Genomic DNA, 17,662 nt, shown 5'->3' on the forward strand with positions numbered 1-17,662 from the left:
AGCAACATAAAGACGGTTACAAAGTCGGCCTACTGTCACCTGAAGAACATTTCCGGAATTAGAGGACTAATGTCCCAACAAGGTCTAGAGAAACTCATGTAATAAAACGTCTAAAAATGGAAAGACTGAAACAAAAAGACAGGACTTCCACCATGATACGTGTCCCGCTGACTCTTTCTACTAACTCCGTCCGGAATCACTAAAAGGTAACTTGAATTTGTCACAATGTACAGCAAGGACCTGTCCTCAAATGGAAACACTAACACTTTTACAGTGCCTATAAAAATTTAGAACTCCAATGGATGTTTTACCCTTTCAATTGCTTTTACAAATTACCAACAAAATTTGGCATTCACAAAAAGTTTAATGTCTACGTGAAAACCTGTTTAGAAAAAATGACAAAAAAACATTTAACATAAAATATGTTGCTGCATAAATTTTCAGCCCCTTTAAAGTGACTGACTTGCTTTTCCTCAAATTTTTTTCTCAAGGAGAAGCAACATCGAGTCGTGACATTAAAACGTCACTCTTCAGAAATGAAAGTAATATTTAGCCGAAGTGACTCCTGAGCTGCTGTGGAGAAAAATCTGTTTCTTTCTGAAGACTTAAGTTCGTGTGTTTCTTCTCAACAACAGACTGATACGGGTGAGTACAGCAGAAATCTGATTTGCTTTTCTTGTAGACTGGAAGGGGGTAGAAAAATTCAGGTTTGTGGGAAAACTGCAACCCTGAGGAAGTTTAAATGATTTGTTGTAATGGAAGTTTTCCCTGGCCTGTCCTCAGAGTTCAGGCATGTCGACTGGCAGCAACCTGCAGTCTAAAGATCAGTTTCTTTGCTCCATCTGTCTGGATGTGTTCACTGATCCAGTCACCACAGCATGTGGACACAACTTCTGCAAGACCTGCATCACTCAGCACTGGGATGGAAATGTTCCCTATAAGTGTCCTCTGTGCAACTAGAACTTTGCCTCCAGACCTCAGCTGAGAGTCAACACTTTGTTCTCTGAGATGCAAAGTCAGCAGCAGCAGCAGCTCAGAGCAACAAGTTGCCAAACAAGAAGAGGTTCCCTGTGACGTCTGCACTGGACCCAAACTGAAGGCCCTGAAGTCCTGCTCCAGGTGAGTCTCACCTGACCGCTCCACGTCTGAAGAAACACCAGCTGATGGAGCCGATGGAGAACCTGGAGGACAGGATGTGTCTGCAGCACGATAAACCTCTGGAGCTGTTCTGTTTTACCGACCAGACATGCGTCTGCCTGTTTTGCCCGTTTTAAACCACAAGGACCACGAGTTTGTTCCTCTGAGAGATGAATCTAAAGAAAAATAGGAAGAGCTGAAGAAGACGAAGGCTGAAGTTCAGGAGATCAGAGAGTCGGTGAAGATCGGCAAAGATGCTGCAGACAGAGAGAAAGCAGAAGGTGTTCAGGTCTTCACAACTCTGATGGAGTCTGCTGAGAGAGGCCTGAAGGAGCTCCTCGAGGAGATCCAAGAGAAACAGGAAACTACAGAGAAACAGGCTGAAGACTTCATCAGAGATCTGGAACAGCAGATCTCTGAGCTGAGCTGATGAGGAGGAGGAGCTCTGAGGTGAAGCAGCTCTCACAGTCTGAAGACCAACTCCACCTCCTCCAAAGCTTCTCCTCCCTGAAAGCTGCTTCGCCCACCAAGACCTGGACAGAGGTCAGAGTTCATCTGCCGTCATATGAGGGGACTGTGGTGAGAGCTGTGGCTCAGATTGAGCAGGAAATCAGGGAGAAGAAGCTGCAGAAGCTGACGGAGGCTGAGCTGAAGAGGTTTGTGGTGGATGTGACTGGATCCTGACACAGCTCAGCCCTGGCTCATCATTTCTGTAAAAAAATTTAACCATCCATATTTTCTTTCAGCTACAACTAATTTGTGTTGGCCTACCACGTAAAGTGTCAATAAACCGGATGAATATTTTTGGTTAGAACCTGCTGAAATAGGAAAAAGATGGTGGTGAAATACTTTGCAGAGGTATTGTTAATAACCATCTTATTTAATGTTCTGATTCCGTTCCAGTCCTCAGAAATCTTTATTTAGTCGAAAACCACTTTTTTTAATGTCACATTTTCCTCTGAACGGAACATCATCAGGATGCATGACGTGACTAAACGAACTCACCGCAAACAAAGTTCCGTCAGCCAATAGGAACCTACTACCGTACCCTGGACCAATCAAAGTCAAACTACAGACAACGCGGGTTCACTGTCAGCCAATCACCATGGGTGTGTGGGTGACGTAGTTCCGTCAGCTGTTCTTGTTTTTGCTTCAGTTTATTTTCCTCCGGGTTCTGGATGTCCGACCCAGAGAGCCGCTCCGACACCGAATCTGACCGTTCATCGCCCGGCGAGAGCCGTCACCCCGGCCCCTGTCCCACACACACCTCTGCCGCTCCACTTTCCCTCTGAGCTGGAGCCGTCCTCCGCCGCAGACATCGAGGGAAGCGGTGAAACGGATCCCGGGCCTCCAGTCCAGTTCGGAGGGGGGGAAGGAGGTCGCTGGGAAGCGGGATGGAGGACGCGGACGGAGCGGGCGAGCCGGGCCGGCGCCGCCAGTTCGGCTGCGCCTCTTTCAACCAAGACTCCACGTAAGCAAGCGGCTCACGCGAGGATGAGTCATCTGAAGACCAGTCCACGGAAATAGCTGCTTTCAGCTGATAAGTGGCTGAAGTCTGTCCAGAACCAACGAGTTCTGCTCTTTGTGGACGTTAGAACCAGCTGGTAGCTCCGACCCACCTATCCCAGCAGTCCCAGTTACCGAACCAGTTAGTAGTTTATCCGCATTTGGACTGGAAGTGAAGCTGTGGGCCTCAACACTCTGACATCCTCCAGCTCCTTCCATATGTTTGCTGAATTTGTGTTGTTCCCGTCCACAGAATGTACTCAGAACAGGCAAAACATTATGACCACTGACAGATGAGGTGAATCTCTTCTGTTATCTGCCCGTAATGAACAGCTCTCCATTATGATGGTCCCAGCTGTTGGGGGGGACATTTTGTTCTCAGAGCTTTGGTGGAGGTTAGAAAGTGTGACTAGCATCAGGCTGAGATGGACCAGAGCTGCTGCTCAGTATGGGGCTCACTACATGGAGCTGCAATCAGCATCACAATATCAATATGTGCAACATTGCAGTCACAAAGGACAGTATGGCGGCTACATGCTACTTCACTGTCTGATATGGAGCTTAGAGAGCAAATTCAGAAACTCTGGGAATGGTTGGGCTCAGTGATCTGAAGGGAATTAAAGAAAGTTCTTAGAACATGTGGGTTAATAATATAATTTACTGGAATATTCTATAATGTGGCAAATTATTGCATTTTCCTAAAATCCCACAGCTTTAGCCAATGCCATGTTACAGACTGTGTACGTGTTATAGAAACGTTGTTCCTTTCTGGCAGGGGAGAAAAGGTCTCTGGACTTTAATCCAATAAATTATCTGTGCAGGGGCGGAGCCAGAAAAAATATTGATAGGGCAGCCAACGACTGATCAGCCCCAGAGCCACTTTGGATAAATATATTCTGTCAAAGCATACAACACTTCTGCCACCTACTGTTTTGGAGGGGAACTGCTTATTCCAATGGGACACTCTACTGGTCACTTCTCTCCATGGGACCAACCAAAAGCTTGGCTCCCTGGCTCCGCCCCTTCATATGTGGGATGTTTCTGAGTCTGACCATTGGAAACCTAACCTAACGGCTTCCAGAACCGCCTGCATCTTTTGAGTCAAACTTTGATGAATTCAGGCTGTTTTGGCAGCAAAATGGTGGCTCACCAGTCATCACATCATAAGGCTGTTAGTGTATTTACCTGATGTAGACAGAGTGCAGTAATCATGAGTCAGCATTATGAAGCTGCTGCTGCTGTAAGCTGGGCTGGAGTTGATTACCAGCCCAGTTTATGCCAGCTCCCATGAACAGACACATAGAACCTGTTTAACTCCCTTATGTTTGGATCAGATACGGCATTTAGAACTGGAAAGGACCAGATGATGGTTTCTTATGCTCAGTTTGGTAAAACATCAACCCTCATGTTCCAAGGCTAATCTGTGGACAAGGAATATTAAGATGTATAATTAGTATTATATAATATTAACAATCTCATGTTTCTTGAAAGAGCAGTTTGCTCTTAGCTTGCAGGTTCACTTATAGTTATTTAAATAGTCAGATCTTCCTATCATAGTGCACCAATTCCTCTCTATAAGGTCTGAGCTGTCAAATTATGTACAATCAAGTCTTTACATCATGTTATAATGTTATTCTCTCATCAAAAACAAACCTAGAGTGTTGCATGTTTGAGAAATCCTTTAATCTCCATGGCAACCATTCAGCTGTGCAAAAATGCCTGAATGGTTGCACTCACCCTTCGAGGCGCAGCTCCTCCTCAGGGCTGCAGTTTTCAAGCACCGTTCGCCTGTGACTTCCCCACTCAGCTCCTTCAGACTAGCCAGCAGCAATTAGCAAACGCCTAGTGGAACTGCACCTTTGCTGAGCTCATTATAGGAGCTATTTCTCAGAGCAACGCTGGTAGAAAAGTTGTTAAAGAGACGTGATGATGACATCTTGAAGGTGGGGTTTCAGAAAGAGCAGGAGTTTTGTTTTTGTTTTAAGAGACAGAGGCCCAATTTCAAGGTGTTGTATTTCTTTTAGGTCATATTTGATTTATATGTAGTTACTTAACTGTGTTATAAAATGTCCCTGGAAAACACACCTCCTTCAAAGGAGAAATGTCTAGCGTTATGCACACAGTTCCAGTTAAAATCCTTTTAGAGTTTGATAAGCTACACACGATTGCTTTTGTGATGGTCAGACAGAAAAGCTTGAACCAGTTTGGATGTCTAACTGTGTGTGTTTGCTGTGTGTGTTGCAGGTCACTGGCCTTGGGAACAAGGAGTGGCTACCAGCTTTTCTCTCTGACCTCGGTGGAAAAACTGGACTGCATCCATGAGAGCGGTCAGTAACCCATCCTCAGTTTGGACTAAACTTCTCTCTCTGGTTAACGCTCAGTTTGCTATTTCAAATCAAAGAGCTGTGCACTGTGTCCGGTAAAGGCACATCTGTCTGGTTGCTGCAGGTCCGTCCGTGCTTGTGTATGCGCTGCTCAATGTGCTAATGACAGAGAAACAACTTACAGCTCCAGGAAAAACCGTTTATCTGCCATCATCGGGAGCTATGCTAACTAGCCTTAGCGTTCATATGGCAGGCTGTTTGGTGAGCCACCTGTAGCGTAGCAGAGGTAGGGTATGAGCGGCATGTAAATGAGGATGATTGACAGTGCTAAGACTCTCCTCCTGGCTCTGATTGGTTGCTGCTGACTGTATTTCTGCAGTTGTACTGGGAGGACTGAGAGAAGGCAGAGGAGCTCGGTTCTTTTAACAGATGATCTGCTTTATATGACACTGTCACGACAAAATGATAAATGTAACAAATATGTAAAAAACATATTTTTTTAATAAAAACTACATACTGCAGCTTTAAACTTAAGATCCAGCCTCCATAATGGCAAGCCAAGTCATCCATGATGATCAAGCTATAAATCCATGTTTCTGTCACCAAATGATTCCTCAGTGCATTGCTACAGATATCATTTAATACACGTTTTTAAACTAAAGCTACAAAATATTCCTAACGAGGTTATGTCATACATATTTTCACCTAAACCATAAAGTTCTCAGGCTCTAGCCGTCTGGCCGATAGTTTCTTGTTGTGGATGTTATCGCCTCCTCTGGTTATGTCTGATAGATCGTGAAAGAAGATCTCTGCTCTGTGTCGTTTTCCAGCGAACACTCCAGACGTCTACATCATGGAGCGTCTGTTCTCCAGCAGTCTGGTGGTGGTAGTGAGTGCTGCCATGCCGCAGCGGATGAACATCTATCACTTCAAGAAAGGGACGGAGATTTGTAACTACAGCTACCCCAGCAGCATCCTTTCCGTCAAGCTCAACAGACAGGTGACTCGCACCGTTTCAGCTCCCGGTCTCTGTCAGTCGAAGACGGAGCGTATGTGTCGTGTTTAAAATAACTCAAAAAAAGTCAAAGTGTCGGTTGATTCTTTTATACACTAAAAATATTGGGAGTTCTTAGCTTTGATGCATTTAATGAACAAGAAAAAGAACATTTAGAGTTGGGTACGTTCTTTACCCAACGTATTATTTTAATTAAAATTTCACTGCTTTCATTTCTAGTAAGCCGTGTAACCTCTCCTGTTTTTTGTTTTTTTTAGCTTTTGTTTAATATCCTCCAGCTCTATTTGGTCACTTATTGTAACCGGAGGGCGAGTGAAGAGCAAATGCTCTGGGATGTGATTGATGTGAAAGTTTATGTTCAAGAACTTTATAATGCAGTCTTGAGCCTAAAGAACAATAAGGATGGTGGTATGGATGAGGTTTCTGCAGATCACTTAAGATTCTCCAGCTCCCTTTGCTTGCTTTGTGTTTCACTGGAGTTTTAGCTGTTAGTGCCTATTATAACATAAAGCTGGCAAGATAAACAAGGACAGTTATCAGTCCGTGGCTTTAGCCAGTGTGCTATCCAAGGTCCTGGAGAGGATTATTCAATAAGATAGAACATTTTCTCCTTACTCCTGATAACCATGTTTACTTTAAATCAAATCATGTCTCAGATATGTGTTTTAGATTTGTATAATTTGTACAGTTCCATCCATGCATCCATTTTCTGTACACCCTTGTCCCTGGTGGGGTCAGGATGGGTGCAGGTGCCTATCTCCAGCGAACGTTTTGGGCGAGAGGCGTTACAACCTGGACAGGTCGGCAGTCTGTCCCAGATTTGTACAATTCCACAACGTTCATGTGTTTTACTGATGCTCCAAAGACTTTTGATTGACAGGGTTAGTCATAAAAAGTCATTTTATAAGTTATACAATAGAAGGACTAGACCTGAACATCAGGCTGCTGGTCCAGTCAGAACTTCTGACTAACTGAGCATGGTGAGATAGACCCAGGCAGGCCAAGAAGAAGAAAAAAAGAAGAGATGCAATAAAAATCTTAAATGTGATTGAGATGCAAACCAGGGTGGGTCAAACGGTTTTCCTCAGAGCTGCATGCGGCCTGGCAAAGAAAACCTTATGCACAAAGTCCTACAATGAGGAAAATAAAAGTCTTGTTCTTGGAAAGTAGAATATTTCTGCATAATATACAAAATAATCAACACTTCAGAGATTTACATAATCCTGGATTACTTTGTTATACTAGCATATTAAAATGAGTGTTTGTCTTTATAAGCAAATGATTTCCACGGCTTGAGACCGGCTGTGTGCAGACTGTTCATCTGCTTATCACATTGTTGGAAGTATCTCTAAAGGACAAAACTGACGTCACGAACCGGCAGGAGGCAGATAAGGAGCTTCAGTGTCTCTGCAGACAAATGAACCGTAACTCCACATTTCCTCGTGATCTTATCGAGAGCCGTTTCCTCCCCCCACAGCTGCGTGTGGCGGCGCTGTGGTTCCTGTGGGATTTTTCATCAGATGTAGTCGTTCTAACTGCAACAGTCCCGTTTCTAGACTCAGATGTGTTTTTTTTTTTTTAAGAGAACAAACAGCATCATGGAGACAACACAGCAGATTCCCCAATCTGAGAATCTGTGGAAAAACGTCAAATATGTTCACAGATCATACTCTCAGTATTTGTTAATGATTGTTTGGAGAGGGTCCTAAAAACAATAAATCCTGTCGCTAAGCCTCCCAAACAGAAGCAACGTCTGAATATCTGATCATTCAGAAGATGTGATTGTTGCACTTGTTGTGTCCCACACAGACTGTTTACCAGCTGGAAAATAATATGTGAATATTTATGATGCCTTTTTTTATTGTCTCTCACTTCTGTGGATCAAAGAGGACAGAGTTCGTGTTCTTAGTGGGAACGTTTGGCTCCCAGTGGACAGAAACGTAATCTCTGGAATGTAGAGACGCTCTCCCTCTGGTTTTTCTGGAAATGTGCTGACTGGGAGCAACGGGCTGCAGATACCTGAGCCTCTCCTCGGGGACGTTCACTGATGTTCTTGGACATGTCTTACAGAGGCTGGTGGTGTTCCTCGAGGAGTCCATTTATGTCCACAACATTAAAGACATGAAACTTCTCAAGACTCTGCTCGACACTCCGTCCAACCCCTCAGGTACGGGGAGAGCATTTCTAATATTTGAATTCCTTCTTTCGACTTTATCCTTCCCCAACTTGGCAGAAAGGAGCTTACAGAAAGATAAACTGAAAATTACTCTCCACATCTCCGCTCATTAGAATTTTAATCTGATTTACCTTTGCACTTTTATTTACATTTTGAACCGTAAACTTTATCAGCTTTTCAGCACTGTGTGAAATGAAACAATGTTTGGAAATGTCCTGACCTCCTGCAGGTCTCTGCGCTCTGTCCACCAATCAGTCCAGCTCCTACCTGGCGTATCCTGGCAGCGTCACGTCTGGGGACATCGTTGTACATGACACCAACAGTTTGGTAAGAGCCATGTCAGCGTAGAACCTACGCTAAATGTTGTGCTCAGGGATTCACTAAACATTTAGCAATCATAGCTGGATTTGTGATTGATTTCTGATCTCCAGTTTTTGTAAAGAGCTGAAATGAACAATATTCAGGTCATTTTCTTTTGTAGCCTTTCTGTCATCAGGAGTCATAATTATTTGAGCGAAGAATTGGTGTAAAACTTGAACTCTTTCATTATTATCAGTGAGACATTTCAACCTGGCCTTAACATCTACCATCAAGCATCCAGCTAGTGCTGTTAGTGGGGTTAGCATGTTTTGCTCCAACTCATCTTGAGTTCCCTCTGTGCTTAGATACGTGTTTGTCTGCAACAGTTTACTGACTGATGTTTGTCCTGTGACCTGAAGCCTTTTGTCCCGCGGCTGCTCCTCCTGGAGCCGGTGTAAGTCTAGCAGAGCGTTCCTGTTACTGTAAGATAACAGACAGCGGGAAACCAAAACAGGCCCTGCAAGTCCATTCCTGGAAAGTACAACAGAGAGGTTTTCTGAAGGCTCACACACTGCCTCGTCCTCTGTTCGCTGGACGTTATTCAGAACAGCCACAAAGAAGCTACGATAATCGTGATTGAGTGGAAGCAAATAGGATAATGGAGGTGTTGCTTGGATTGCTGCTGACATTTATTTTATCTGAATGATTGTTGTATTTGTAACAGTTTGTTCTAACTGATTATAAAAGGAAACATACAGTTGCAAAAACAAAACACATTCTGGACATGGGATGACTAAGAAAATGTTAATTAAAATCATTAAATTAAAGGCTGGATTTTTCTAAACAATTTCGGCGTAAAATTCTGATGCTACATTATACAGCAGCTTTATTTTCAGGATTTTTTTTAAAAACCCTTTTTCAAACAAGTTTGTGTGAATTCAAAAAGCACAAGGATCTCTTGTCGTTCCTGAGACGTAACGGCCGGTTTCATTTCAGAGCACAGTGGCCACCATCCCGGCCCATGACAGTCCGCTGGCAGCGCTCGCCTTCAACGCCTCAGCCACTAAACTCGCCAGCGCCTCAGTGAAGGTGAGACTAATCACACTAGCACCACATTCAGCTCTTTGAGGTAGACGGTGGAGGTTTGTACTCATCCTGAGTGTGGAGGGAGCGCACCTCTACACCCATTTAACAATAAGCCCTTGTTGTCATTGTGACCTCATCACCTTTCATGGTTACCACCATCTTTTGACGTTTCGAAACTTTCCTCATCTGACATACGCCATTTTCAGAACAGCAAAAGCTTTAAAAAACTGGAACAAAAAAACAAACAAAGAAACCCCAAAGACCAGAATGTGAATCCAAATCCCAGTGGAATGCAGCAGAACCCTGCCAAATATTGTAGCGAAGCAGGTGCAGTTTTCATATTGCCAAAATATATGGTAGAGATGATGAATGTTTCTGCTTTTCTGCACCCTTATTGAAACATTAGCTAACATTGTGTTTAAAAAAAAGAAATGAAAATGACCAGCTTAGCGTCTCTCTGTCTGTCTGCAGGGGACTGTGATCCGGGTCTTCTCTGTTCCTGAAGGCGAGCGTCTATTTGAGTTCCGCAGAGGCATGAAGAGGTCAGCGCTGTTACACATCATTTAAGATGCACATGGTGCTAAAATCATTTCCTTATGCTGCTGAATGAACAAGAAAGCCTTATGATGACCAGCAACAATCCAGGTCCAGAGCAAAGTACTGAGTGGAGGATGATGAACAACTGCTGAGAAAAGATGATGATGATGATGATGATGATGAAGATAGACTTCATTAATGGTCAATGGTGATTTTGTATGAACACAGATGTTCTGGTCCCGGCAGCAGTTACTCAGGGTCTGTGCTAGAATTAGTGTCCAATTTGACATCATGTTTAATTCTAAGAAGAATTAGAATTAATTCTTTTTCGTTTTCTGTGAAAGTATGATTGATGCTTTCAGCACTGTTTAATACTTTAGTTCAGTAGTTTATTAGGTGGATATCTAGAACAAAGTGATCATTATAAACCAGGAAAGACTAAAGTGTTTTTCCACAAAAAAGAGATGTGATATTAATGTTCAATGGTGATTTTAATTAGAATTAATTCTTCTCAGAAGAAGAATTAAGTGGAAATACATGACCTTCCATGTTTAAGATCTGATAGGTGTCTTGAACCACCTTGTATTTGGGTTCGTTTTGGAAAGCATGAGCCCAGGCTTGGATCAGGGAAAGAATCTTGTTGAATCATGTTTAATTCTAAGAAGAATTAAACATGCTGCTCACTTCTACAACTAAGAAGCTGGGTATTCCTTCTTTTTATTTAACAAATCAGGTTTTGAGTTTGGTGAACAATGTGAACTATCTGGGTCATATTCTGAGGAGTGATCTCTGCGATGATGATGACACAAAGTGACAGTGTTGTATGTTGTAATGTGTTGGTACATAAATGACTCATGTGTCCAGTTGAGGTTAAAATGTCCTGTTTTGAACTTACTGCACCTGGTTTCATTTGGCTGCTCTGTGCTGTAACCATAGTAACGCTATGGTTAGTAAACTGGAAGTAGCCAATCAGGACGCTTTTAGAATCCTCCTCAGATTTCCAACACAAAAATGTTTGTCAGGAGCAACAACCAACTTTTCATGCTTTGCTGAGGAACTTCATGTATAAATTTCTGTGCCGCTTGACTTAATAAGAGCTGCAGCTGCAACATGTAGTGATATTAGATATACTCCTAGCTTTGTTAAATACTGGAATAATTGTCTGTTTTGTGATGGATGTGTTTTTTTTTTTTTATACTTGATGATTCGTTTTATTTAATTTTTTAAAATCTAAATTGTATGAACTACTTGTCTCGAAATATAAAAGATTTTCATTAGGTAAAAGTGTTTGGCCTACATAACGACAGCACTGAACACAACATCCCCAGCATGAAACACGGTGGAGTCAGAATCATACTGTGGGGAGGCTTTTCTCTACAGGAAGACACAAACTGTTTCAGGCTGCAGCAGAGCTTTGCTCTCCAGCAGGCCAGCAACCCAAACATCTGCGTTCTCGTGGTACTTTGTTGACGCGAAGCTTTTATAGCCCCCTGATGTCCAATCATCTGGTGTCAGATGACACATGTGGGCTGAGACACCAGACAGCTTAGGATATTGGGAACCTCATAATGCTCAGCCAGTAAATCCATAAAACAAGTTAATCATCCACTTTTTTAAGAAGATGTTTTGGAATTTATTGATCAATACATTGACAGGAAATGGGGGGGAGAGAGAAGGGGAAGACGTGCAGTGACTGACCAGAGACTGGGAATCTTACCTGGGAGTTTTCCCTCCCTAACAGCTGCTCCCCCAGCGCTCCGTTAATCATCCATTTTGTCTGCAGGTATGTCAACATAAGCTCCTTATCCTTCAGTTCGGATGCCCAGTTCCTCTGTGCCTCCAGCAACACAGAGACTGTTCATATCTTTAAACTGGAACAACTGGGACCAAGGTGAGCCTCCAGAGAGACTAAACAAACTAAATACTGGGAAACTGTTAGCTTCCACAATGTAGCCCAGATTTATAAATGAACATTTGTCTCTGTCTGTGAGCTTTAGTCGTACCCATCATTCAGTTTAGATTATTTACGCAGCACAATGCAAGACAAGCAGCTGCAGTTCATATCTGGTGCTATAAAAGCCATTTCTGTTCAAATGCAATTCATTCCAATATCCACCAATAACAAAGACACATTCAGTTCCAATTTTATGCACTTCAGACCTCATTAGAATGCCATACACTTAGCTTAGCTGATCGCACAGCAGAAAAAAAACGTTATGTGAGGACGCCAACAGATTCAGCAGGAAAAACTGAACATGTAGAAACAGCAGAGAGAAAAGGCTTCCTGTTCAGAAAACAGACAACAAACCAAAAAATAATATAGCTCTGGAAAAAATAGAGACCACTTAAAATGACTAGTTTCTCTGATTTTACTCTTTATACGTACAAATCTATATATGTTTGAGTAAAATCAACATTGTTCTTTTATTTTATGAACAAAAGTTGAGTATTTATTTGCAGAAAATGAGAAATGGTCAAAATAATCAAATAACAGTATGATTTTTTAGGACACAATGTGTGTAGTATGATATATTTACTCTTTAATGTATTTATTCAAAAGAAAACAAACACAGTGGATATGTTACAAGACCTCTAACTGTCGTCCTTCTCTCTCTCTCCAGTGCGGAGGACGAGGCGGCTACCTGGACAGCCTACATGGGGAAGATGTTCTCTGCAGCCAGCAGCTACCTCCCTGCTCCGGTTTCTGGCATGATGAGCCAGGACCGGGCTTTCGCTACCGTTCACCTCCTCTCATCTGGTCAGAGGAACGTTTGCACCTTAGTCACGTGAGCTACTCTCTCTTCCTCACCGTCTCTAACACAACCGTGTTTGTGAGCGCCAAAGACATGCGTAGATATTCTGACTAGCGTGTCATAAGCTACACGACGGCCATATTTCAGACCAGTTTATAATTCGTGAAACAATGTTTTCTGCAAGAAGTGAACAATCATTAGTACTTAGCTTCCGCTGCTCCTTTTGTGTGGGGTCTTGGATGGAAAGTGATGTTGATGTTTCAGGATCCAGGGGCTCCTGCGGCTGCTGGTGGCCACCGCCGACGGCCAGCTCTTCATCTATAACATGGATCCACAGGATGGAGGCGAGTGCCAGTTGGCTTACAAACACAGGTGAGGCTGATAGAAAAATCCATCCGACCACATACACCACACTCTGATGACATTAATGTGTAGTTACTTCCTTCTTGTGATGGTTTCCTCCTTTGTGTGTGTGTGTGTGTGTGTTTTAGGCTCGTTGGTGTTGATGATGAAACGCACAGTGGAGAGATGAAGTCAGAGGGGGGGCAGCTCACACAGGAAACACACTCCTCTCCATCTTATGCAGAAACTGCTGCCTTACCAGCTTCTGGTCATGCTACTGCAACCCTCACTGGTTAGTGGTAACCCACTGTACTACTTAAGGACCATTGCCTACCTCAGCTTTAAACCTTGTAGTATGTAACTCTTACAAAAATGATGTTTTTCCATATTTGTTGAAACTGTCACCATATTGTTACATTTTATGAGACAGATAATCTGTGAACAGCTCCATCTCCTCCACCTCTTCCCTGAGCTATACATGTGCCGACCAAAAACCAGCCAATCAGAGCCAGGGGGCGTGTCTTAGCTCACATTAGCCACATTAGTAATGCTTTCCTTGCTAATCGTGCTAATCGCTATCTGTTGACGTCGTAATCATTTTGTCTTTGATGTCAACTAGTAAAACTGTCTTCCAGTAACAGCTCTCTCACACACGACCTCATCAGATATGAATAATTTATGACGGTTTAGGAAGATTGGACGAATGCTGCCAGCTGTTCTCATGTCTGCCTTTGTTATGGTCCTGAAGTAAAAGTCAGACTAAACATCTGGTGGTTTCTGGACAAAGCTGGAGAAACTGGAGATTAGAAATTGGCTCCAAAAGTCCAACCGGTGCGTCTTCAATCCAGCGTTTTACTTTCTTTGCAGCAATTGGAAAACTGCTCAGGAGTCGGAAGTGTTGTGCAGAAACAGTTTCTTTGATATTTCTTGCAATGACCGGAGTTCATGGAGAGAGTCTAAAGCTGAGCAGAAGGCATCGCACACAGTCTGCAGCGATGCAGAGATGATGAGTCTGAATCACAAATCAGCTTCTTTACAGAAATCTGTCTAATATTTTTGACCTCTATCGGCTAAAAGCTCTGAGATCTCTTCCTTCCTTTCCCACACCCACGTTTGTTTAAGTGGTTGGAGATTTGGGATCATGTTCTTTGGACAATGGTTTGTTTTTGGAAGAAAAAAAGCTCAATCTGTTGTTTATGCATGCAGTATCGCTCTCATTGCCATGGTTATCATCATATCACATGGCAGCAAGTAACACAAGTAGCATCAGAGGTCATGTGAGCAGGAAGCCTCTGTTTGAGTCTCCCAAGAAACCCAGAAGAAAAAGAATCAATAGTAAATAAATACTAAGGAGATCCTTCACACCATCCTCTATAGACAGATTTAAAATATACATATATATATATATATATATATATATATACATTTTTTACTCTGAAATCCGGCAGTGCTGATTACTTGAAGAGGAAAGATAAATTGTTGTTATACCTGCCCTGGTGCAAAAAGTAATAAAGAACAAACTGATGTATTGAAATAAAGATACAACAATAAATGCAGGTTTTCTTATTTTTTGATGAAATGATATGCACTAAATATCCACAAAAGAACCAGAAATGTATTTCAGATCTTTGTTTTTGTCGTTAATGCGCTTTTTCAGAATCTGCTTCATATGCCAATGTTGTGTGTCCAAACAAGAGATTTGACTTTAGTTTTGGTTTGGAGACATTAGATATGAATATATAAACCTTAGAGGAAATGAATTATTCTTTTAGCATTTCCTACAAATATGAACGTCCCATAGAAGAAGACATATCCTCCCACTTTTTTGCAAAAAATGTTTCGTCTTTGATTAAAACCTAAAAATTGAAATAAAATGATGATTTTCTCTCCCTACATATTCTGATGTAGATATTTCTCAAAAATTATAAACAGTCTATTTTTCTTTTTTTTCAAAAGATCATGTAGTATTTTCAGCCATAAACAAGTTTTATTTTACCGGGCTGAGGGCCAAACTGTTCTTTCAATTATAAAGATTGCAGACCTAGTCAAAGCCCAGACCTAAATCCAGCTGAAGATCAATGCCCAGACTTGAAACTGATGCTCATGCATGTTCTCCATCCAACCTGACTGAGCTCCAGCTGTTTCAGCTGCTACTCTCAGAACCCTGCAGCGAAAGGCGGCTTGACATACCAATGAATGCAGCACTTTTCAGATTCTTGTTTGCAAAGAACTTTGAGAAACATCACTTCTTTTCCATCTCCTTCACCATAATTCATTCCTTTATTTTTGGTCTATCACATAAAATCAAAAATACTAAGCCTTGTTGTAATTCATCAAACAGTGAAAGGTGTGAGGGGAATTAATTTGTTTCCAATGTTTTACGAATTCCTCTTCATTTCTAAACTTGTTACAGGAAGAACTTACTTCCTGTCAAAGCAGCCAAGCGGCTTCCAGACACGTGGCCACAACACAAACAGCGGCCATTTTGCGGCGAATGCGGGACAGTATGATTGTGAGGTCTTAAGTTCTGGGGATCTGGAAAGCGTTAACGATTCCTCTGTCTCCTCCAACCTGCAGGCTACTCTGAAGACGGCGGGGCGAAACAGGGGGACGTGATTCCTGAGCACGAGTTTGCTGTGGGGCCGGTGTGTCTGGACGACGAGAACGAGTTCCCTCCTGTGAGCAACCAGAAGTGCTGACTATCAGCCGTAGACTCTCACTGCAGCAGATTGTAAGAAATATCTAACCTTTACGCAACTTCCTGAAGAGTTCAGAGAAAAACCTTTTAAGAAAAGGGATTTTAATTTCTAGTAACAAAGTAATAACTAGTGAACTAGTCTCTGAAAAGTGCGCCTCGTCACTAGCATCGAATGTTCTCATGCATGCATCATTCTAGTTTCCACTGAACATGTTTTATGCGATTATTCATGTATCGGATGTGCAAAGCTCATTCGTGTTTCCTGAAGAGTTCAGAGCCGTGCACATGCAGACAAAACCAACAAGTGTTTGCGTGTATTTTTTGTAGATCCGTTCTTGCCGCAGCGGGACTGGAGATGGCCAGGGCTGAGTGTGGAGAGGAACTGAGAGAGACGGACAGGCGTCAGCCGGCGAGGTGAACGGAAGAAATCCGTTCTCAGAGTTCCAGCATGAAAAGAGGGAAACACCCGAAGGCCACGCAGCAAGGAAAACAAATCGGAGATGTCATTTCATCTGAGAATGAAAGTGTTTACTCTGGAATACCAGTTGAAAACAAAAGGCGTGGATAGAGTTTGGAATGCTGAATGACCAACACGTCTGACCGTGCTGGAAACATGAGATGCATGCTTGGTAGGAAATATAACCACAACTTTGATTTTATCCTTACTTGTCAAATATACAGATGACATGCATTAGTGTAGCAGAATTAGTTTTGCCTTATTTCAGTTTACATATCACGTTTGTATTGTAAATAGTGTTCCGTCTCATCGAATGCATTCAGTGTTTCTGTGTATGCCTGCTGGAGGACCTTCAGACGGCGGATAAGTACTGTATGTTTCGTTGTGCCTCATATTTGTTTTGTAAAAGTAAAATGTATTTTACTAATTGCACAAGACCAAAAAAAAAAGAAAAAGAAGAAACTAAATAATAAACTAATAGATGACTGAAACTATGCAAAGCAAACTAGTTGTCCTGTTTTGTGTTTATAAAACTGAATTCATCAGCTTGTGGATAATTGTGACTTTTAAAAGGAACTTTGTCTCTTTTCAAAATGTTTTCTTTTAAATGGACTTTTATGGATTACCTAAAAACAGTCAATATCTTAGCAGAAAGAGGGACAGATCTGTCACTCCTGGTAAGAACTGTCCCTCATACATTATACAGTAAACTACATGTTTACTGTATAATGTAAACATACAGTGATTGTAAATTTACATTGTTCACTTTGACATTAAAAGTCTTTTATGTTGTTTAAAAAAGGGCATTTTTTGTTGATCATGATTGATTTCTAAAAGTAACAAAACGGTAAAATATCAAAAAGTGGGTGAATACTTTTCACAGGCACATTTTTACTTTTAAAGATGTCCCATTTTTAAGAATAAACTAAAAAAAAAAAAACAGAAGCTGTTTTTCCTCTGGTAATGCAGGCAGAGGTTGGACATTTGTGACGTGTTTAAACTAATTAGCTTTGCCCAGTCCCTGTTATCTGTAGTGGGGCAAAGTATTGTGCAGACTTTTGATTGCAGTGGCACCGGTTCTTTAATTTGTAGTTTCTGGCATGATATGTGCACATAAAGATCAACTATTACTCGTTTGGAAAGAATGGTACACAAAGACATCAGTGGTCCAGTCAGAATCCACTACCTGTTACTATTTGTCCAACTGGCTATAAACATGTTGCAGACTGGTTCTGGTTTCTGTCTGCGTCGTGTTCTCCAGGGTGTGGCCGAAGTCTCGCCTAATTACAGACATTTCCCCTACGGACGTTTTATAGGATATTCTTCTTCCA

The 17,662-nt window shown here is 42.1% G+C and overlaps 1 protein-coding gene and 1 pseudogene across 2 annotated transcripts; both read left to right on the top strand.

The window, feature by feature from the left end:
* The first annotated feature begins 352 nt into the window (after positions 1–352).
* On the top strand, positions 353–1,940 carry LOC114148613 (E3 ubiquitin-protein ligase TRIM47-like; annotated as a pseudogene).
* A 173-nt stretch (positions 1,941–2,113) lies between these two features.
* On the top strand, positions 2,114–16,836 carry wipi1 (WD repeat domain, phosphoinositide interacting 1). Of its 2 annotated transcripts, none has more exons than XM_028024011.1 (13): positions 2,114–2,608; positions 4,888–4,970; positions 5,798–5,967; positions 8,053–8,149; positions 8,388–8,485; positions 9,455–9,547; positions 10,016–10,086; positions 11,865–11,972; positions 12,703–12,867; positions 13,099–13,206; positions 13,326–13,468; positions 15,754–15,907; positions 16,202–16,836. In XM_028024011.1, the coding sequence occupies exons 1-12, from the start codon at positions 2,532–2,534 to the stop codon at positions 15,873–15,875; spliced, it is 1,335 nt and encodes a 444-aa protein (XP_027879812.1). In that variant the 5' UTR covers positions 2,114–2,531; the 3' UTR covers positions 15,876–15,907; positions 16,202–16,836. The 2 variants fall into 2 exon arrangements, with proteins under 2 accessions (XP_027879812.1, XP_027879811.1); XM_028024010.1 differs by having other exon boundaries at positions 2,127–2,608; positions 15,754–15,854.
* Positions 16,837–17,662: the final 826 nt, after the last annotated feature.

This window comes from Xiphophorus couchianus, chromosome 7 (assembly GCF_001444195.1).
Source record: "Xiphophorus couchianus chromosome 7, X_couchianus-1.0, whole genome shotgun sequence".
In the NCBI taxonomy this organism is placed as follows: Eukaryota; Metazoa; Chordata; class Actinopteri; order Cyprinodontiformes; family Poeciliidae; genus Xiphophorus; species Xiphophorus couchianus.